We start from the raw sequence: 24,428 nt of genomic DNA, 5'->3' as shown, positions 1-24,428 counted from the left end.
TTATTCATGCTTTAACAATTTATATAAAAAAGAATTTGTTTTCAATCAAACTCATCTAAATTAGATGAAAATGTTGACATTCTTTTTTACGGATTTGTAACCCATGTTCAACTCGTCTACAATTTTCAATGTTTTGAAAACATGGCGCTCACATTGTCAGAAGAAGTCGTTCGAAACCGGGTGAATCTACAGCACGACAATTTAGGTGAGACTAATACAGTTTTGAGATGCAAACGTACCTTACATTCAAAGATGCTAGGTTTTTTATATTTACTAAACTTCCAACTGTTTATGCAGTGGTTTAAAAGCATGTGCTACAGAACTATGTCCGATGTCGGGTCTCTGTCAACACTCATCATCTTTCATAAAAGATTTTACTTCTTAACACTTTAAAAATTAGAGTATGATTTTTTTTTCGTTTTGCAAAAACAATGACTTTTGTAACATATGCATATCATTACTGAAGGATATTCTGATCGTCATTCATTGATTTAAGTTTGGAAGTGGGCGTGTCGAAACATGTTCGGCGGTGGTCAACATTCTTACTGTTTGAAGATAGCATTGATTCTTATCAGAAGTTGTAAACAACAGATGATTGTTTTCAACTTCAAAATGTTAAATTAGAGGAGAATTATTAGCATTTTAAATGGTAGTAAACTACCAATAAACTGATAAAAGTTGACATTCAAGCTGTATTTCAATCCTTAAAAAGGGTTTAGCAAATATTGTGCCTGGTTCAAATGGACATTCATTCATTGAAGGTCTTCAAATACCCGTAGATCTTCAATTAGGTATTCCCCATTCATTTGAGGCCTAAGAAAAAAATATGTTTGTTTAAGGATGTACAACACACCTACCCCAAAAATTTCCTGTTGTTTAATTTTCTCTATTTCTGTATATCTTATACATGACCATATCTACTATGTGTATGTACATTTTGGTCAAAATCGTTCAAGCCGAATTTGGACAGGAAGTTCCTAAAGTTACCCCCCTTTGGCTGATCACGAGTACAAAAAAAATTCAACAAACTAACTATAAAATCCCTTATTTTAAAATATTTAAGGTTAGCCTAGCTGTCAAAATTTGCTGAATCGTTCGTTTAACTATTAAACACACAAACAAAGTGAATTTGTAGAGGTACACTTCGAGAAAAACGATTTTGAAGAATTTAAACTGAAAAACTATGGTTCATTTTTGCATTGAAAAATGCGTGATTTTCAAATGAAATATTTTTTTATGAAAAAATCTGTCGTTTAATTTTGAAAAAAATTATTACTTCTTGTAACTGATGATCAAAATGTTCTTGATAATTTTTTGAAAATTTTTTAAACGACGCGTTTTGAATTTATAGAGGAAAATCTACCCTCCCCTCTCTCCGTAAGTTACATTTCTCACAGCGTCTTTCAGACTTGGGACGAAAACAATGCTATGATTCTACAAATACAAATAAAAATTCCTAGCTGGAAAGTATATTTTACTTAAAAAATGTAATGCACATTATATTTATCACAAATATAAAACTTTACATCTGCATTTAAATGAAGATGAATAAGCAATTTCTGCAAATTTAAGACCCCCCCCCCCTCCCCTCCATTCTTCTCTGCAATGCAGTACATTCGATCTTGAAAAAAAAAAAAGCATCGGTTACGTCTGCATGATAAATATAATTGGCATATTGAACTCCTAAAGTAATGTCCTTCATTCGTGTATACAGATTAGATATTGACTACTAATATTTTTTGTTATTCTAAATACTATTTTTTTTTTTTGTATTTATATTTAGTAAAACCATTTTTCTAAGGATTTTATGACCACGTGTCCGGTTTGGAGTTCATGCACACAGGTGCAGTTTCAAACCTTTATATGACCTACTTGCATTGAATATTATTTTTTAAGTGAACCAACAGTGGTGTATGTACAACTCTCTTGTGATGAAAATGGAATATATGTACATTTAGGTTTTAAATTATTTCTGTTTTCAAACGAGAGGGGTTGCCCCCCCCCCCCCCCCCCCCCCCCCCGGGGTTTTGTATCCCTCTGTTGTTTCAATGAATGGAAATGATGTTTTCGTCCATGTTAACTTCAATCGTACCAAATTGTAAATTATTTATCAGTATTAAAATTATTCATGTTAATCATCTACAATGGTATCATCTACATTGGTATCAATCGTTTTGTTTTTATTCGAGGAAATGCGAACTGATTCTGTTTACAGTAAAAGATTTTCTCAGTGGGATGCAACCGTTGTATTAATTTCAGTAAATAATTTTAAACTGTTGATACTTACTTTAATTTGTATAAACTTTGGCTTTTAGTTCTTGTGTTCATTGCAACATACTGTAAAATCTTTAATGTATCTGTGTATTTGTGAGGGAAAAAACTCATAATTCGTCGGAAAACAGGAGGAATAACTCAGCTAAGGGGAGGAAAGACATACACCTCCACATTTTTAGAGTTGTTTCTCTTTGATCAGTGACCCTCTGAAAACGGTTACTCTTTTTCATTTTTTTTTCAAAGAAAAGAAAAGAAAGAAAATGTTTATTTTCGTAATATGATAATATTTAAACATACCAGTAATATTTATTCTCAATGTTATGCGGCCGATTGCAACGGGAAAAAGCAATGTAGAGTACCATTAACATTTTTAGATTTAAAAAATGCCTTAGTGTATATCATAAATACAATATTAAAGAATTAATTAACTAAATTTAAATTAAAGAAGTTTAGGGAACCTGTCCTTTTTTTCTTTTTTTATGGAGTGGGGAGATTTATTGCAATTGCGCAAATGATCAAGGATAGGATTTGGTATTCCTAAAGAAACCACAATAAAAAAACCTCTATTCTATTTTTTGTTTTTTACATTAATTACATCGGGTTCGTATCGCTCGTCATTTTGACGCTTCGTAATTAACGTCAAATTTAACGTTATGTTAAACGTTTTATTGAAATCGCAAGAGTTATCTCCCCCAGTGTGTTGTACGTCTTTAAGTTACCTGGCTGACCCTGAATTTTTGCACCAACCCAATTTTTTTTCAGTGACTTTTTCTAAAATAAAAAGTAGCCTAATGTTCAACTGAAGATTCTTAGTGCAACATTTAGAAGAAATATCAAAGCATTTTACAACTTGTGATAGGTGGTAAAACAAAAAAGAATTTGCCGCAAGAAAAAGTAGACTTCAGACATTGGTGACACTGGTCCAAATATTTGTATTTCTACTTCACTTTCAAATGTAAAAAAAAAATAATAAAGAAAAAAGAAAAGAAATCATACCTACCAACTTTATTTTTTAGCTCACCAGAGCAGAAGATTCAAGTGAGTGTTTCCGATTGAAGAGTGTCTGGCATCAGTTTCAGTGTCTATAATCCATCATCTGAAAACTTTCACATTTTCGACTTCTTCAGAACCACTGGACCAATTTCACCTTAACTTGCTACAAAGCATCCTTTGGTGAAGGAGATTTAAGTTGTTCAAATGAGGGGCCATGCCCTTTTTCAAGGGGAGAAAATTTTTAAAGAAAAAAGTGAAAATTTGGTGACTCATTTAAAAAAAAACTTCTCAAGAACAACTGAACCAGAAAAGAAACTTATATGACGGCCTGACATAATGTCTAGTTTGTTTAAATCATGGCCTCTCAAAGTAGGTTGGGGCCTTAATTAGGGATCAAATTTTTACATATACACATGTAGATAAATAGAAAGTATAAATGTATTAAAAATGTTTAAAAATTCTCCTCTCATGAACCACTAGACCAGAAATGATAAAATCTATATGAAAGCATCCTGACATAGGGTAGATTCAAATTTTTTCAACATCATGGCCCCTGGGGGTGGGATGGGCCACATAGGGCATCAGATTTTTACATGAATTATATGGGAAAAAATATTTCAAAATCTTCTTCTCAAGATCTACAGGACCAGAAAATTTTAACATTATATGACAGCTACCTGACATAGTGTAAATTTAAGTTTGTTTAAAACAGGGCCATTTGAGATAGGATTTACTTCTGCTGGGAACTATTTTTATACTCAGTATTCTTTTTGACTTCTGATAACAGGGCCTAGGTGATTAAGTAAGCGTTATGGCCCATGGGCCTCTTGTTATTTATATGTAATAGTAAACAAACATATTTTTTTCTTAGGCCTAATGTGTTATGCATGTAGTTCATTTAAATTGCCTTGAAAAGCCAAAGGTCATTTACATACAGTTGAAAAGGTTTGGGCCATGGATATCTGGGTAGCAAAGTTAGTGGAGCATCTGACTAGTGATACAGGGGTCCTGGGTTTGATCCCTGGTCCAGCCATACATTTTATCCTTTCCTGTTACATAGTGAAGGAAAAATCAAATTGGCTCAACTAGATAAACTGTAGGCATATTGTTTGTTTAATTACACATACTGCATACAGTCTGAACATGTAAGAAAAGGCAAGAAAATCTGTTCCTTATATGATTCTTTGTTTTTCATATCAGTAGATCTGATTCATTTAAAATATTTCAGAGGATGTTAAAGCTTTGTCACTACCAGGCACCTATCATGAGAAGGTTGTTTGTCTGGGAAATTCTCTTCGGAAGTTTTCCAGATTAAAATCCCTAGATCTCTCAAGGAATTCCATAGCTAGCCTACAGGTAAATCTCAAATTCTGAAGATGATTTCTGTTTTAGCTTACCACAATGAAGTTGGGGCTCATATGATACCCTTTACATTGGTATCCCCATCCTCACAATGTCAAGTTTTTGTGATTTCAGAACTCCGAAAGTTCTGGAGTTCCGAAATCACAAAACCTTGACATTGTGAGGATGTGGTATCCCATGTTAAAGTTTTTGGAACTGTGAACAGAATTCTTTTTATTTTATGCTATACGCATGTGAGTTAAGGCTAGGTATAGGCGTTTCTATGCAAATGAGCTAATAAAAACAGGTAAGAGGTATTATTTATTATTCAAAGAATGTTTTGATTTATTTTCTTATGCATACTTAGTACCCATGGTATGTTATAGCCAGTACACATTATGACGTCATATTATGACGTCACTGATCTTACCTACTGAAGGTAATAAAACACATCAACAAAACAGCTTCGGCGCAAGGGATTACCCGATTTATTTTAACATAAAAATTGTATAATGCTAAGAAGAATTTTCTATAGATTAATAAAACTGCTGCACAAATCTTAGGTATTTTCGCATTTGATTGGAATTTGAGGAAACTTATACGTACTGTACATTTTTACCCTGATTCAACTTAAAACTTTACAAATAGAAATTATACAACTTAGCTGTTGAAATTTGTGCAGCAATACCAGCAAATGTTGGAATTTTTTGCTTCTTAATATACCTTGTTTCAGTTCAATAAAATAGAGCATGCCCTTGCGCCGAAGCATTTTTGTTGATTTCCATTATAATTTTGTGTAGTAAAGAACAATGACGTCATAATATGACGTCATAATGTGTACTGGCTATCTCATGTCGTGGGTACCAAGTATGTATTAGACAATAAGTTTTAAATTTCTCTGTATAATAGATATAGTCCTTGGGCATTTTAATCAGTTAATTGCATTGAAATGCCTATACCTAGCCTTAACTTACCTGCATATATTGATAAGGGGTGCATGGATGATGCTTTAAGTATGTTTCATTGTATCAGTCAGGTTTCAGATGCTGCATTTTTAGCCAAAAAGTGACCAGGTTAATGTTTTTTAGAGCAGGTTAAAGTTTGAAGCAGGTGTCATTTTCAAGTAACTATAAGCCCTATATAGACCAAACTTGTAAGGATGATACATCAAAGGATTCACACTACCAGACTTCAGATGCTGGATATGACCTACATTTTCTGGATGAGTGACCAGGTTCAAGTTTTTGTAGCAGGTTCATTCTAAAGTAATTGTAAATCTTATGTTGACCAAACTTGCATGGATAATATATCTAAGGATGCACACTACCAGACTTATTTCATATGCTTGATTTAACCTAGATTTTCCGAATGAGTGACCAGGTTAGTGTTTTTGGTGCAGGTTCATTCTTAATTAAATATAAGCCAGGCAGTATGCTGACTAATCTTGCAAAGATGATACCGGTACATCTGTTGATGCACACTACAGGACTTGCTTTAGATACTGGATAATCAAGTTTATTGCTAAAACTCTTGTGTTTGCTTATTCACAAAAAGGACACTCAAAAAGTGCTTAATGAAATCTTTGCTAACTTGTTTAGAGATCAATTTCCACCAATACCGTACACGCCAAATAACATACATTTAGGTGTTCTCAACTTTTCCATCATCAACATCCCTAGTAATATTTCAACATCACCTGCATATATAGTGTTCATGAATGTTTCCAACTGTCAAATTCGGTACGCAAGAACATGTTCTGAACACAATCAATTTTAAATGAGGCAGACTAATGACAAATAAGTTGATGTCAACCTAAATTTATGGAATGAGAGACCAGGTAAAAAATTATGGAGCAGGTCCATTACCAAGAAACTATAAGGCCTACATGAACAAATCTGCATGGATGATGCATCATGATGCATCAACATGATCAAGGGATGTATACAACTAGATTTGCTTTGAATGTTGGATTCACCTATAATTTTAGGATGAGTGATTAGTTTAAATTTTTGGAGAAAGTTCATTCCATTTTAATTTTAAGCCCTCCTAGAGCAGACTTGCATGGATGATTCATCTAGGGATGCCAGGGATTTTTTTAAGGTCTCTCCGGGGCCGAAAACAACCTCGAATGTTTTAACATCACACATTAAAAAAATATACAAGATGGAGTTGCTTCCTATTTATTATAGAAGTGGAAAGACAGAGTTAAAAGTCACTCTTGTAGTACATTTTAGGTAATATCTTTACATTCAATAAAGTTGAGCTCCAAACTCTACAGATAAGAAGTCTCCCTACATTTATTTCAAAGTTTATGAAAAGGGGGGTTGTCATGGTGTGTACGTAATACATTCGAGGTTGTTTTTTTGCTTGTCGGAAAGGCCCGAGAAGTTGCAATTGGGGATGCACACTGATGAAATTGATTCAGATGCTGAATCTGACCTACATTTTTAGGATGAGTGACCAGTTTAAAGTTTTTTGAGGAGGTTCATTCCCAAGTACATGTAAATGCAAGCCCTACCTGGGCAAACTTGTAAATGTTGCATCTAGGGATGCACACTACTAGATTTGTTTAGTTGGGACTTTTCCTTACTTAAAGATAACATGCATTGAGGTGAGCTATGTAATCTTTTACGTATATTCTACATCTAGTTTAATTTAATTTGTGTCTTATTTATATAAGAAATATGATATGGAATGTTACTGACCAATATAACTTTAAAATGTCTTTTTGATGTCTCAGAATATTATATTTGCAGGGTCTGGAACATTTAAAGTTGCTGGAGAAACTCAATCTGTATCTTTTTTTCGCAGTATTTATTCAAACTTAACTTTTTGTTTGCTTTGTCCCATGTATACCGTATATACTTGCCTATAAGTCGGTTGTATTTTTTAAGCTTCAGTTAGAGGGATTGACCCGCTAAAATACCAATCATTTTATAACTCACGTATAAGTCAGATAAAGAGCTTTGGACCAAAGTTTAACTCCAAAAAACTGACTTAAAGGCGAGTATATACGGTACTTTCTATAATTTTAAAACAAAATTAATTTGCTGTCCCTTTTCAATATATTTTCTCAAATTGTGAATAAATAATAGATTTATGGGTCCAAAGTCTGGGGTGATTCAGTGTTTTGTTGAAATACTTTTGGTTTTGAGTTGTTTATGTACCAGGTATTTAGAAAATAATATTTCTTCAGTTTACTTTGAATACAATGTATTAAAATTTTCATCTTTTTAAATGTACAAACACCTACATGTACATATTTTTTCCATCACACAAATCCTTAATATGTGTTCAGATACTACAACAATATAGAGACAATGGATGAGTTGAAGAGGTTGCGATTTAACACTAGCCTAAAGGATCTAGATCTGCGACTGAACCCCATCACCCGAACAGAACCTGATTACAGACTCTACATGATTCACATGCTACCAAACTTACAAAAACTGGGTAAGATATTTTAGTGTGAAAACTTAATGATATTGGATGATATGTAAAATGGCAGATTTTAAGGAGGTGAAGGACCTTTGGGCTAAAAAAAATCCCGTCATTCATTTTTTTTCATATTTTGTATATTTCTAATTAAGTATGTCCCACACATCTTAAAGCAATTAAATCATTAGGTTTCTTACCTTATTTTAGAGATATTGATTGACAAATACTATGCCTTCGAGTATCTAAGTGGAGTTTTAATTCTCCATGTTTCCCGGTCCATTACTCTGTCCATGATTGGATTTTTTAAGCATAGATAAAATATATTTAAGGGGACATGTATCTTTTAAAATATTTCAGAGTATGGATAGGGTTTAAAATTTGAAAAAGCAAATTTCTTCTGTCACACTGCATCTAGATAGGGAAAATTCGTACTTTTTAAGACAACTTAAACAACAAAAAACTAGATTTGCAAAATATTCTATCATTCAATATTTTTAAATTTACGTTGAAATGCAAGTCCTTCACATTATTGATTAACTGTAAAAATTTCAAATGGTGAAGCTGACCTCAATATTGCACAGGACATCGTTAAAGAAGACATAAGCATGACAAAAACGTGTCATTTTTACATTTCTCGAGTACGGGAAAAACCAACTATGACGTCACACGTAAGCTGAATAAGCAAAATTAGATATACCTACATAAGATTTCCGTCATCAGCCATGCAAAAATAATTTTTGTGTTCCCCATTTCTCAAAATATTTCATCATATACTGATTATGATTATTTTTACATAATAATACCGCCCCTGTATTCACCGAGTATGATCTTGCTGTACTAACAGATCGTGTATGACGTCACCGACATGTTGGATGTGCAGTTTAGAGAAACAGAGGAGTGGATCAAACAATTTCATAATTTGTTAATGTTTACAAGAATGTTAATTTTTTTTTTATTTTTCTATATAGGTTGGTAATTAAAGTAAAAACAAATTGTCAAAAATTATACAAGAACTTATGGTTTACACGTTTTGCACTTATATAAACAGAGACTATGACGTAGTTAAACAGTCATGTGACCATGTGTCCTTCATCCCCTTAAATCTCAGAAGTACATTGTGATACCAGACATGAAGTGTAAAACATATTTTGTGACTAGTTATAACCAATTCCATTTTGTAATGGAATGAGATGTATTCAGCAAAAGGGAAAAATATGACTACATGTATTTTTATATTAGGGATACGGGTGAACATAGATAGAATGTTCTATCGTTAAAATGATAAATGTCAAACGGACCCAGTTTAACTGTGGTGAGGGCCTGTCCCAAGACACAGTTAGATTATTCTAACTAGGGTGAACACAGTGAGCAAAATATTTATAGCTTAAAATGTATAAAAGTTATATTCAATTTGTGAATTTTAGTTTTTAGAGAAAGTTCTTTTCATTGAAAGGTATGAAATTATGACAAACAAAACTTTTCTGTAGAGAATTCTTTGGCAAAATCATTATTGATTTTAAAAATTCTGGTTATCTTCAGCTTCAGTCATTTTTGCCCGTTTTATATGTGGATTCTGTTTCATAGACATATAAATTCAATCTTTTTGAGACTTTGCAAATTTTGGAGATGAAGTATACATTAATGTTAACTTAAATATTAAAGAAAATTTTGCCATAATTGAGAAAAAAATTTTCACTATCTTTAATATTTGTCACACAATAGGCATTTTGTTTGCATTGTTTGCCTATATTATCTTTAATCAATTTCAAGAGTAAAAATACTGTTATTTTGAATTTTTTTATAAAGAATAATTCTGTTTGATTAAATCTGTGATTACTTTTTTCTGTAATTGTAGAATAGATAACAGATAATTCTGACTTACATTGAAATATATTTACATGTAGTGGACCATATTACATGTACTAAACAACATTCAAGTTTCAACTTAGAAAAGTTAAAAAATATTATGATGTCAGTCATATGCTTAAAAACAAATATGAAAATGCATTTGAATCTTTTTTCAAAACATTATTTTTAAAAAAAATCTTTAAAAAAAAATTTTGGCAAAAAAAGCGGTATTTTTATTTTTTAAGCTGATCATATAAAAGATATACCATGGCTACTGACAAAAACTAAATGTATTCAGTTACATGTATCTTAGTACCTGCTAAGTTTTTATAAATTCTTGTATGAAAATTTTCTATTGTGCTTTAGATGACAGAGGAGTGAGGGACAGAGAAAGACAGGCAGCGCTGGTCCACTTCAGTTCTAGCCAGGCCACAGAGATGACCCATCACCCCCATCAAGAGGAGCCTGAACACAAAGCATCCAACCCACGGGCAGAGATGGTCAGGGGGGTTGGCAAGGGGGTCAGCGGTAAGTGTCATTATTTAAATAAGTAATGAAAGGTCAACAAATGCTAATGTCAGTGGTGAGATTAAAGGTGCTTAGACACAGATTTTAAGTTAATATTTACTCAAATTTTCTGTATAATTTCATGACTTATATGTTTCTATAGCATTTCATACGAAAATTTGATAAAAATCTTATTTTATCTGGAAGTTATTGAAACTTCCAATTTCGGGATGCGTTTGATAGACACATTCTTGCACTTTCACAAATTTTAACTTTATCCTTATTACTTTAAAAAAGTAGCAATTGTGTTGTTTATTAATGAAAATTATTAAAACTATAATGCAGAAATTTCAGAGTAGAAATGTAGAAAGCAAACTCCTCTCACCAGTATTGTCAGTCCGTGCTCAGTGGTGTGTGCAGAGTTTAACAATTGAACACACCAGGTGAAACGTAAACATTAACAACAACAGAGCTCGTGCCCTGTTTACAAAAACAGTTTACGTTTCACAGGTGTATTCAATTTGTTAAACTCTGTACACAACTACAAAACACTAAGCACGGGCTGACAATACTTAAGTGAGTCGGTTTTGCTTTCACACATGTTTACTCTGAATTTTCTGGATTATAGATGTAATATTATTCATTAATACACAACAAAATTGCTACTTTTCTTAAGTATTAAGGATAAAGTTAAAAATTGTGAAAGTGCAAGGATGTGTTAATCAAACGCCTCCCAAAATTCTTAGTTTCAATAATTTCCAGATTAAATAAGTTTTTTATTTTATTTTCGTGTGAAATGCTATAGCAACATATAAGTTGTGATATTATACTGAAAATTTGAGAAAATATAAACTTCAAATCTGTGTCTATGCACCTTTAAAACTTAAGGTGTAGTTTGGAGATGTCATGGATTTGACATGGGAAGTAGAGATCAGGTTGGGAATCTGCAGAGTATTGTGTAAGTAGTGGTCAAAACGACAGAGGAAGCTTAATTATAAAAACTTAAGATTAAGTTATAAACACTTCAGTAGTACGACTTGCTTTGAGGGAAGTATTTTTGATTTGACAGATTACTTGTAAAATAAGTGTTGAGTATTTGTTTACAGTTGAATTGAAATAATAATATATGCATTGTATTCTTAGCCCTTGATGATGATGATGTAGCTGTCCTTGACCTAATAGCAAGGTCAGGTGGTGACCTTAGTCGACCTCGTCCAATAACTGGGTCATCTGCAAAGGAAGACCAGGCACAGGAGTACTCATTGGATGGTAAATATCTCAACTGATCTCACCTGCTTAGTGTACAGTACAATATATATAGGGAACAAGCTTATAATGATTACCTACTTGTAATAGTATTTTTAATATCAGGAAAAAGAATAAGTGATATAACAAAGTAATTTTAACTTACTGCAGAGGTTTATTGATTTAATGATATACTGTACCTGTGTAATCATTTAAGGATGATATACTGTACATGTGTAATCATTTAAGGATGATTTACTATACCTGTGTAATCATTTAAGGATGATTTACTATACATGTGTAATCATTTAAGGATGATATACTGTACCTGTGTAATCATTTAAGGATGATTTACTGTACCTGTGTAATCATTTAAGGATGATTTACTATACATGTGTAATCATTTAAGGATGATATACTGTACCTGTGTAATCATTTAAGGATGATATACTGTACATGTGTAATCATTTAAGGATGATTTACTGTACCTGTGTAATCAACTAAACATATGTAATCACTGAAATGTGTGAGAATACAGGGTAAAGGGTTATCACAATTATAGAAGGTGATAGTTCCTGATCTTACCGAGAGTCTTAAATCAAGACCAAAAAGAACAATGTATGTATAAACATAATGTTTTACATGACCTTCAAGTACTATGGTTTATATGAATTTGAATGTATAATCATAAAAGATTTATGCATTTTACCATTAGTGTTGAAAAGCCTGGATACAGAACAAACAGATAGCCCAAGGGAGGTAAGAATTAGGGACTAGCTATAGTATTGATATGCAAAAAATGTATCGTAATTTATCAATATTTTTACTAATATATCATGATAGGTATTGATACGTATCACTTTTCATTTTTGTTCTATAAAAAGTTATAAAAAATATTTTCTTAAAAGTTATCATTATAATATTGTTGGGATTTATATATATGACTTCAAGCAAAACATATCACATTATACTGGTATATCATTACACCCATAGAGAGAATCATTGTGTCTGACCTCAAATGACTTTTTAATTCCTGGCCTTCACTTGCACTAAATTTTAGATTCAGTGAAAAAAGTGAACATACTTGTAATACAGCTTGCTGATTGAATTTTTACTGAAATTTATACAGTGAAATTTGTTGTAATAGAGACCCACTAGTCCAACACCTGCAGTTATAATGGATGAAAGGTTAAAAGGTTATGCAGAGAAATATCCCAACATTCCTGTGGTGAATGTTACGTCTTACGATGATCCTCAGTCACGGTAAGGTCTTATCATTGTATCTGACTTGGATAAATACTTAATTTATAACAATTATGTACATGAAATTTCATATTTAAAAAAGATAAGCATTGGAATTAATTTTTGTTATTAGGAAGCTCTAGAAACAACCAATTAAGCTTACATTTATATACATCAAGCTACATGTATTTTATTGATTTGACAAAATATAACTCTAAGAATATCATCTATAGACTATTATCATGGATTCACCACTGGTATTTGTACGTTTAGTTACAAACTTAACACAAAGAAGTGGTTTGAATAAGTAGGAAAGGTTAAGATTAATATTTACATATTTAAGAATAATTTTACTCTGTGAAGTAAGTAAGAAATTTAATGAAACTTGATATTTTTTCGCAGGAGGATAAAACATATGCTCAACTAGGACCTCGGGTCACCCACAAATAGTTCGTCATTTTGCTTAGTAATAAAACATTATATGAACTCTTCAGGCATTAAAGGCACAAAAGTAAATTCATCTATATCAATATGGTGACCTCGGGTCACCCTATATTTTGATTGAATTTTATTTAAAAAAACAGTTTTCTCTGTCTTACTCCAATACAATTATATAAATAACTTTATATAGATCTTTCTAATAGATTAACAGAGACGTGAAGGTATGGTTTTAAACATTTAAACATGACAACAAGTTGATGTCATAATTAAGGCTCGGTGTCTGACGTCCCCCCCCCAGCCCCCCCTTTCACAAATGTTTCACTGGTTAACTGTATCAAACAATACATGTATTATTATCAGCAGTTTGAGAACCAATGTCTTTGTTACTGTGTTAAAAATTACACACAGGGAAATTGAGACTTTTTCTTCATTCGTTCAGTCATAGACCTAAAGTGTTCAATTTAGGTCAATGGTTCAGTATTATCATCAGTCATCTACGATACTTAACTCTGCTTAACTAAAAGACAAGCTTAACTAAAAGGCAACGAAAAAAAAAAAATAAAGGCAAAAAGAATGAAAATATTTCTTTCACTCTATAATTTATCCTATCTTACATCTGTTCCTATAGAAAAAGGAAAATCCACAGACTTTGAGAACTTTAAATGAGAATAAAATTAAGTCCAAATTTAGTTTTAATATCCTGAATTTGTTTTCAAATTAACTGATTTTCAACTACAAATTCAAATAAAAAGGTTGAGATACCAAACAGAGATTGATCTCAAAAATCCTATTAACAAAGGAATTTGAAAACAGAGTATAAAACATGGATTCCTAAATTCCTGAGATAGGATCAGATGCATGGGAGGGATCATCCCTGGTCACATCAAATTTATTGTCACAAGCCTGCTTTGAGCAATATCTTGCACATGGAATGATAAAATAATGTGTCATATCAATGCGGAGAATGGAGGTCATCAGGTATTGTATATCAATAAGGAGACAAGAGTGTGCAAAACAGTCACCAGATACCACCAATGTGGAGACTAGTGGTAAACTAATGTTTGAAATCAAAACGGAGACTAGAGGTCACCTTATATTGTACCTCAGTAGGGAGACCAGAGGTCACCTTCTATTGCACATCAAAACGGAGACCAGAGGCCACCTTATATTGTACATCAATAGGGAGACCAGTGGACACCTTATTTTGTACATAATTAGGGAGACCAGAGATCACCTAATATTGTATATTGTACATGAATAGGGAGACCAGAGATTACTTTATATTAAACAACTTGTTTCCCTATTAATGTACTTTATAAGTTGATCTCTGGTCTCCATGATGATATCTCTCAGTTGATGCAATACGGAAGAGCATGTTCTACGTATGAACAATTTTTAAAACGAGGTGAGTTATTGACAAAGAAGTTGATGAAGCAAGAATATCAGTAGTCTCGTTTAAAGTTATCATTTCGTAAGTTCTATGGTCGATACAATGACCTTGTTGGCAATTAAGTCAAATGCTGACTGACTTTTTTCAAACTGATTGTTAGTCCATTATTCACACACTGAGTTGTCCACGGATTTTTCCGTTTTTTCCGGAACATGATAAGGAGCACACGGCGGTTGTGACCGGTCGGCATGGGATGCTCACTCCTCCATGGCACCTGATCCCACCTCTGATATTTAGGAGGTCTGTGTTTGCTCCGCTCCTATTTTGTAATGTTTAATAAACTTTTGAGCTCGAATACTGTTCGTTATCTCCACATATTTCATAATCTTTATTTGTGTTATGATATAAAAGAACTGTTGCAATCTTTGTTTATGTAAGATATGAGAAATTATGGAGTGAAAGAAGTAATTTTTTCTTCACATAATTAAATGTTCAGAAGCTTATTTCCATAATTATTGCCTTTATTTTGTTTTTGAGTTGTCTTTTAGTTAAACAGAGTCTAGTATCATAGAAGCCTGATCTCTGCATCCATATAACTTATGATATCTGGTCTCCCTAGAACACTGTAATGTACAATATATGGAGACCTCTGGTCTCCGTATTCATATACAACTTTACGTGACCTCTGCATTGTCTCCCTAATTATGTTTTATATAAGAGGACCTCTGGTCTTGGCATTTGTATAAACTCTATGTGACCTCTGGTCTCTCTAATGATCAACATGAGGTAACCTTTGGTCTCCACAATGAAGTACAACATAAGCCTACTGATATACAACATAAGGTGACCTCTGGTTTCCCTGTTGATGTAAAATAGAAGATGTCCTCTGGTTTCCATATTGATGTACAATATAAGGTGTCCTCTGGTCTCCCAACTAATGATGATATAAGGGGACCTTTGGTCTCCCTACTAATGTACAATGTAAGGTGACCTCTGGTCTCCCTATTGATGTCAAATATAAGGTGTCCTCTGGTTTCCCTACTGATGTACAATATAAAGTGTCCTCTGGTCTCCCTACTGATGAAGGATATAAGGGGACCTTTGGTCTCCCTATTGATGTACAATATAAGTGATCTCTGGTTTCCCCATTGATGTACAATATAAGGTGTCTTCTGGTCTCCCTACTGATGTAGGATATATGGGGACCTCTGATCTCCCTAATGATGTACAATATAAGGTATCCTCTGGTCTCCCTAGAGATGTAGGATATAAGGGGATCTCTGGTCTCCCTACTGATGTAAGATACAAAGGGACCTTTGGTGTTCCTATTGATGTACAATATAAGGTGATCTCTGCTCTCCCTATTGATGTACAAAATAAGTTACCTTTGGTCTCCCTAATTATGTACAATATACAGTGTCCTCTGGTCTCCCTATTGATGTACAATATAAGGTGACCTCTGGTCCCCCTAATTATGTACAATATAAGGTGTCCTCTGGTCTCCCTATCGATGTACAAAATAAGTTACCTCTGGTCTCCCTAATTCTTTACAATATAAGGTGTCCTCTGGTCTCCATATTTATGTACAATATAAGGTGTCCTCTGGTCTCCATATTCATGTACAATATAAGGTGACCTCTAGTCTCCCTTTTGATGTACAAAATAAGTGACTGTCCCTATTGATGTACAATATAAGGTCCCTATTGATGTACAATATAAGGGGACCTCTGGTCACCCTAATGAAGTACACCATATGGGGACCTCTGGTCTCCGTATTCATGTTATACACAGCCTTATGTGACCAGTGGTCTACAAATGATGAACAATATAGGGTGTCCTCTGGTCTTCATATTCATACACAACTTTATGTGACCTCTTGAATAATGTACAACATAAGATGCGATCTGGTCTCCGTATTTATAAACACTTTTATATGAAATATGGTCATTCCAATGATTAATAAAATAAGGGGACCCCAGGTCTCCGTATTCATGTACAATATAATGTGACTTCTGGCCTCTCTATTAATGTACAATATAAGGTGACCTCTGGTCTCCCTATTGATGGTAAATATAAGGTATCCTTTGGTCTCCCTACTGATGTAGGATATAAGGGGATCTTTGGTCTTCCTATTGATGTACAATATAAGAGATCTCTGGTCTCCCTTTTGATGTACAATATAAGGTGTCCTCTGGTCTCCCTATGGATGTAGGATATAAGGGGACCTCTGGTCTCCCTGTTGATGTAGGATATAGGGGACCTCTGGTCTCCCTATTGATGTAATATATAAAGTGTCCTCTTGTCTCCCTACAGATGTAGGATATAAGGGGACCTTTGGTCTCCCTATTGATGTACAAATGAACCCTGGTTTCCCTATTGATGTACAATACAAGGTGTCCTCTGGTCTCCCTAAAGATGTAGGATATGAGGGGACCTCTGGTCTCCCTATTAATGTTGGATATAAGGTGACTTCTGGTCCCCCTAATTATGTACAATATAAGGTGTCCTCTGGTCTCCCTATAGATGTAGGATATAAGGGGACCTCTGGTCTCCCTATAGATGTAGGATATAAGGGGACCTTTTGTCTTTCTTTGATGTACAATACAATGTGATCTTTGGTCCTCCTAATGATGTACAATATAAGGGGACCTATGGTCTGCCTATTCATATAAACTTTATGATTCCTCTGCTCCCCACATAAAAAATATGGAAACATGAGTTTGTCTTATATTGTACATCAATAAGGATATCAGAGGTCAGACGAAGTGGTATATGAATCAGAAGACCAGAGGTAATCTTGTATTGTTCATTATTAGGAAAACATGAGGTCACTTGAAGTTATAAGAAGACAATTTAAAAAATGTGGCATGTGAAGAATTATTTTTCAAATTCACTCCAAACAAAAATTGAGACCCTGATTTTTTTTACAAGCAAACAATTTCACAATTTCTCCAAATTAATTCTCTAAATTTATGTAATTGGATGGGGGATGACATTAGACAACTTTTCCTTCATATACAGTATATGTATCCCACAAGCAATTGACAATGGGTCCATGTTTTTTAAGTTTATTATTTTGGAAAATATACTAGTAGTTTTGATTCGTTTATGAATTTGATAAGTGTAAATTCCAAGGAAAGGGGAGGAGAACTGCAGCCTCCATCCTTGCAAGACTGGGCATACATCTACTCTGTAAGTTTAATATTAACCAGAGGTTTACTAGAGTGTTAAACTGATAAGGTCGCCTATTGAGGTATGACCTCAAAAGGGAGACCAAAGGACACCTAATATAATTTATTACCAAATAATTATTCCATTATCTTTAAGGATCAGTGAAGAGTCCGAGCGTGGTGGGGGGCAAGACCTACAATGTACCTCCTCCCCCTGCCTGTTAGATCTGCGAATGCAGAGACAGGAGGTTGCCTACCCTGATATATTAATAAGGAGATCAGAGGTTAGGTACTGTGTTAAATAGATACTGTTGCCTTACATGGAATAATAATATCATTAGGGAGACCACAGGTCACCCTACGTAATCCATTGCTGTATAACTTATGTTTCATAATATATTGCAGTCAATGTTGCTCCCCCCTGTATCTTTTCTCATATCAGATGATTATTCCTTTGACAAAAATAGATTTTCTGTTTGTTGTTTTACACTGTAAAGGCTTCACAGTAGTGCGATTTATTCTATTTTCACTTTACGGTTGCAATGCACTACATTTTGTCGCGGAGTAAACAGGTTTGATAGTTGTGAACTGAGCCAGTGACCTAAGGTCCTAGTTGAGCGTACGTTTTATCCTTCTGCTATTTTTTCAGACATGATGCAAATCTTCAGTATGAGGATGAGGCAGAGGCTTACAATAAGTTTAAGAGTCACGGCTACTTTACCCCCCACCCTAATGCAGGTCAGTATCATAGATAAAATTATAGTCAAATCAAGATATTGTTTGTTCTTAGTATTTGTAATATTTTCTTTTCATATTATTTAGTGGTTATTTATCACAACATTTGTAAAATTTTGCATATTATGTAAAAATGAATAAAAGTGTCAAATTGTGAGTGATTTGAAAAGTTAGCTGCATTAATTTTGTCTTGGTTTTCTAGAATTCGAGCACAACTTGAATCAGAGGGAAATAACCCAGGATCCCCCTCGTGTACCGACACAGAGAAGGAGATCGTTTGGTGAGGATGAGGACATGCATCAACGATCAAACAGTGCTCCTTCAAAAAAAGTAGAGGTAACATTATATATATGTAACATTTCTGACCTCACATTTCAATACACTTCGAACAGCTGGAAGTCATCATCAAAATCTAAGGATTTTAGATTCTTAGTTTACTTTAAATATTTTTGAAAAAGAGATAAAATTCAAATTAAATTGCGAGATAAAAGTAATTGAAAATCTAGCTTATATAACCTTTACTCATTTAAGATTATGAGTACTACATGCAAATTCATTTGAAAATAATTGTTTAAAGAATTACTTGGTAGTAAATTAGTTATAATATTCTGTTATAAGGATGACTTTGGGATCCACAGAGTGAATGGAACTGACCATCCGAACTCTCCAGATGATTCTAAAATTACCAGTGGAAGTATAAGGGGCATGGCTCCTGAAACACCTGAAAACAGGGCCTTCCTTTTCAAAATCCTTGATTTAGTTGATAGATATTGGAATGGTTCAAAGTCCCTACATAAGCATGCCAAGTTCAAAGGTAATTTTTCATTTTACTGAATATGCATTAGACTGTTCTCTAAAAAAAAAAAAGCAAAAAGATGGTCAAATAGAGTAAGCAGCCCCAAAGAGCAAATATAGAACAATAGAAAAGATATGCAGTGTTTGAATTTAAATTGCAAAAAATAGGAATAAATGATATCAATACAGTACATGTACTGTTGTTTTATTTCTATTGATTTGAATTCATTACAGCTCTTGCCTATGGTGTAATTGAAAACTTCATGAAATCAGACAATGAAACAGAAAAACGACATCATCTAGAGGGTCATCTAAAAACTCTCCAAGATGAGAACTATCGTCTAAGGAAGTACGAAGAAGCCGCCAAAGCAAACTTAGCTGATAGCTCTGTCAATGAGACACAACTGAAAAACTCACTCACAAAGGCTTATAAAGATGTGGTATGTCATTGTCAAGGTTAAATGCTATATAGTCAGTCTATTAAAAGTTCTGTGTTTAATTTTGTTGGTGAAGCTTTGAAGCATTTCTTATGTATTTTGCAATAATTGCTAGTGTTATTATTAGCATCATTTTCTGAAAAGTGTATGTGTTAAAAATCTTTTTGAGTTCTTAATGAAAAAATAGAAAATCAACACTAAGTTTAGATTTTTTTTTGTTGAACAGGAACAATTAAAAGACAAGTTACAAAAGTATATGAATGAAAATAGAAAGCTGTCATTTCAACTCAAAGAAGTGGAGGATTCAAAGCACAATACAGTCTCAAGTCTCAATCCGGCACAACTTGGTATATTTTACATTTCTTTTTACTGTGGAATCATCACTGTTTGTGGGGAACCAATGCTCATGGATTTCAAGGGACACCTTTACCCCTAAATTTACATCGAGCGAACAATAAGTTTGTCAGCATATTGCTTCTATTTATGAGTTACCACCGAATTTAGGTTCCCACAAACCAACAGAATTTAGGTTACCCACAAACTTTAACCCCAACCCCACCCACACCCCCACACACCATAATTATTTTTATAAAAATTGTTTATTAATTATTATTTTTAAATGGGTCTGTTAGTCTTTATGCCCCCACCATAAAATGGCCAGGGCATATAGTGTTACCCTTTTCCATCATTCTGTCATTCCATCATCATTGTATCATCTCAGCAACAGTTGCACACATTCAACGCAAATTTGACATATGGATACATCATAGGAATATGCAGGTCAAGTTCGAATTTGGTTTACCGATGATTTTTGACAATTATCCCTCTTGAACTTAGAAAAAAATAAGAAATTTTCAGTTTCCGCTCTCGAACTTTTGTAGGGATGTATGTATAAGGTTGAAATTGCGCATGCAGGTATTTTACCAGAAAATAGAGGTCAAGTTCTTATTTGGTCCTGGTTCGATGAATTTTGACAGTTATCCTACTTGAACTTGGGAAAGATTTAAAAATGGCTACCTGCGGGGGGCATTCGTGGCATTACAACACATATAGTTTATGTAGATAATAATAGTACTGTTTTAGTTCATGTACAATTTTATTATTATTTTGGAATTTCACTTAGCAGTAGATATTCAAACTCTCTTCACATTAAGGACCCTCTCTACACTGCACCCTATTTTCAGGGTACTTTTGTGTAATTATGCTGACTCACCATTTGACATATCAGTAGAATAAATTGCAATCTGAACTGTATCACATAATTTAAAATAAATCCAAGTATTCTAAACATTAGACCAAGATTTGAAAACTTTATTTGCATGTATTTTATCCATTTGAATAAGCGAAGGTAATTTTTCTTTTCTATTACTTCATTGTCTTTGAAGATTTTTCCTGAATAAAAAAAAATAATAATAAAAAAGGCAGACTCCCAATATTAAAATGAGTTAGTTAATTTCAATATATCCTCCTTTATGCTATATAATTTTCTCAAAGTCCAAAAAACATTTTTCATCAGTGTATAGAGGGTCCTTAAGTTGCATATTTCATAAAAAAGCATGTTATGTACATGTATCATTTGTAAAAGTCAGGTAAATTTCATAGGGTTAATTTGATGCATGGATCTGATGAACAAAACGGTGAAGTTAACATCATCTCATTGTTGGCAACAAATCAAATTGAAATTGCCCTTATGCCCCTATATATGAGAAAAAATCCCATATTAGTGTATTTGCACAACATTTGGAAAATCTTAAGTTCTGCATTGAATTGTAAATTTTGGACATTCAGCATGTCCCAACATGGACAGCTGGGTTGACAAATTGAATAAGGCAAGTTAGCTTTTTAATTAGGATGACCTCTCTGTCTGTGTTATGGTGATTTGAATGATGAAGCTTTCAACACACTTTACAAGGAAAATACATATGGAATGTAGATATTAATCCATGAACATGATAGTAACTAAACTGAGAAATACTGTTAAAGAACTAAGAATGAACTGAATTGGAATTAATTGCGTTTTACAGATGATTTACAAAGACAGAATGAGATACTTAAGTCTGAGGTGGAGATGTTACAGATCCGACTGAAACAGTTTGGTCAGGTCCAGGAACTGGCCAGCATGTTACAGGAGAGTCACAAGTAAGTCATGGTGGAAATAAATTATTATTTATATGCCTAATGCAATTAGCATACAAGTGCATGAGTAGTATTCAACTAAGAACTACTATGCAGTACAGTTTTACTGTATTATTGTAGTGCTTGTGCAAATTTTGAAAAGGAAATATTCCAAGTACAAGTTGTCTTGCATCTTCCCTAGCCAAGGGTTTCTGATACGCTACTCTTCTCATAAACGCCAAGGGTTTATGAGGAGAGTAGCGTATCAGAAACCCTTGGCTAGCGAAGATGGTTGTCTTGAAGAATTGGCATTGCATGGTATCGAATATATTGTTTTGTAAGAAAAAGAGAGAGAAAGATATTCCACGTTTATTTTTAGATATTTATTACAAATGGCAGATCATATTTTAGAATACAGTACCTGTCATTTAGAGAGCTTGCTTTGGTAGTTTTTGTGGATGACCTTGATTGGTCGGCCTCTCCACTAATTCTGTGAAACTTTCTGTAGATCGTTAGTGAATACAAATGATCATCTGCTGAAGGAAATGGAGGACACAAAACGTCGTCATCACAATGAAATTCAGCAGATGAATTGGAGTTATGAACAGCTGAAGAAATCTATGAACCTGTCTCGAGAGAATGCCAGCTTGGTTAGGGAGGGACTTTCTCGGGGTCAGGCAAGGCAGGACTATAACAGTACAGATAAACTGTCTGGATCAGCGCTGTTTTACAGGGATACAGAATCATAGCTCTTTGTTCCTTATTTTATGATGACATACTGATCAGATAGGGTTCCGTAAACAGTATCAATATTAAAGCATTTATTTACAGTAAAGCCATTGTTTCAGTCTTCAATGATGATGAGAAACATTTGAGTTATTTTAAACTTTGCATGCAAGGTAATTAAGCAACACATTCTAATGCAATTGTTTTGTAATCTGCATTTTGATTGGCCAATACACTGATTTTTGATGGAGTTAAATGAGCATTAACAAGAATGAAAGGTTTTGACTGTGACATCATAGAACGATACAAAAACTCAACGTTTTGTGATGTACCTCATTTAAAAAAACTGAACAAAATAATACATCAACACCAAACAAAATGCATGAATTGCATTAGAATGGGAAAAACATCCTTTTTACCCCTGATGTGTTGCTGGTAAAACTCAATTTGCGACCATTAAATCTGCATTAAGGGTCACAAATAACAAATGAGAAGGTCATTATTTCCTAAATGAATAGACCCTTTGGATGTAATAAAAACAGGAAAAAAAATCGCAAACTTTCAAAATAATGAAAATATGGTTAAAAACATCTCTTTTTTTCAACTTTAAAAAATGTTTATTAGAGGATGCAAACAAAATAAACATGCAAAAATATTTTAAAGAAATTTTTTATTTTTTTATTCAGGAAGTAAAAGAAAATGGATTTTTAAAATATCTATGATAAATACTGAAAAATGCATGTTTTTAAGTCACTGTATGGATCATTTTTATGTTTTGTTATTGACAAATAATTTTGACATGAATTGCTTTCCAGTCATTGTATAAGTACATGTATGTACAATGTATTACTTTCTGATGATCTGAGAATTGTACATAAGTTTCGTCATTTTTATTTAGCGTGTATCTGGTAATCAAACACCGAATACTAAGTATTGTTTTACATTATACCTTTCATTTAGTGTTTTGGTCTACGTATTTTGTGCAATTTGGGGTTAATTTGACATCTCAGTGTAAATGTCCATTAGAAATAGTAATCTCTGTGTAACATATGATATTACTTTTTTATTTGCCGTCCAGACATACGTATATTTAATGATAAGTCTTTACTGTAGAGGTTGTAGATTGATTCTACAGTAAGATTACAGTTATGTGCCTTGCATTTTATTTTGGTGCAGAAACATTTTGTAGACAAATGCCTGATACATTGAATTCCGTCCATGAATTTCTCATTTATTGTACATTTTAAGATTGTAATTTAAAGATTTTTTGACCTATAAGTCACCTCATATGTATATCAGGTACTTGATCTTGATAACATTTACAGAATAAAATGCATTATTACACACTGATTATTAATTCTTTAGTTTACCAAGACACATGTGAATGTTGCTGGTAAGATTTGCTTGTACATATAATATTAAATGTGGAGGTATACCAAAATATTATCAATAATATTTTTAAGTCAATCTTTAAAAAAGGGGGGGGGGGGTCATATGCATATGCTCCATTCAGACAGCAAAAGTAAACACGTACTTTTGCCAGGAAACTGAGGGGTAAAAGGACGTCCAAAGCACACAAGAAATTTTCAACAATTATCTTTGGCAATCTTATGGAACATATTCTCTGAATGAGATTTATTTTGCAAAATACTAAAAAGAATTTTATGTCTGTATAAATTTTAAGTTTCAGGAGATTCTTCCCAGGTGGCCAAAATTTTAAAATTTCACCAG

At 33.2% G+C, this 24,428-nt stretch overlaps 1 protein-coding gene across 1 annotated transcript; it reads left to right on the top strand.

The window, feature by feature from the left end:
• The first annotated feature begins 110 nt into the window (after positions 1 to 110).
• LOC133205373 (centrosomal protein of 72 kDa-like) lies at positions 111 to 23,390 on the top strand. The gene is made up of 15 exons (XM_061341173.1): positions 111 to 205; positions 4,496 to 4,623; positions 7,365 to 7,402; positions 7,907 to 8,061; positions 10,261 to 10,422; positions 11,545 to 11,670; positions 12,362 to 12,405; positions 12,794 to 12,909; positions 18,539 to 18,627; positions 18,827 to 18,960; positions 19,243 to 19,438; positions 19,654 to 19,859; positions 20,083 to 20,203; positions 21,881 to 21,995; positions 22,480 to 23,390. Exons 1-15 carry the CDS (start codon positions 142 to 144, stop codon positions 22,718 to 22,720), a joined length of 1,935 nt encoding a protein of 644 aa, XP_061197157.1. The 5' UTR covers positions 111 to 141; the 3' UTR covers positions 22,721 to 23,390.
• The last annotated feature ends 1,038 nt before the right edge of the window (positions 23,391 to 24,428 follow it).

The sequence above is a fragment of the Saccostrea echinata genome, unplaced genomic scaffold (assembly GCF_033153115.1).
Source record: "Saccostrea echinata isolate AGI-Se365-2 ecotype Australia unplaced genomic scaffold, CSIRO_AGI_Sech_v1 ptg000054l, whole genome shotgun sequence".
NCBI classification, from domain to species: Eukaryota; Metazoa; Mollusca; class Bivalvia; order Ostreida; family Ostreidae; genus Saccostrea; species Saccostrea echinata.
Note: the sequence above shows the minus strand (reverse complement) of the source record. Positions and strands in the feature narration are given on the sequence as shown.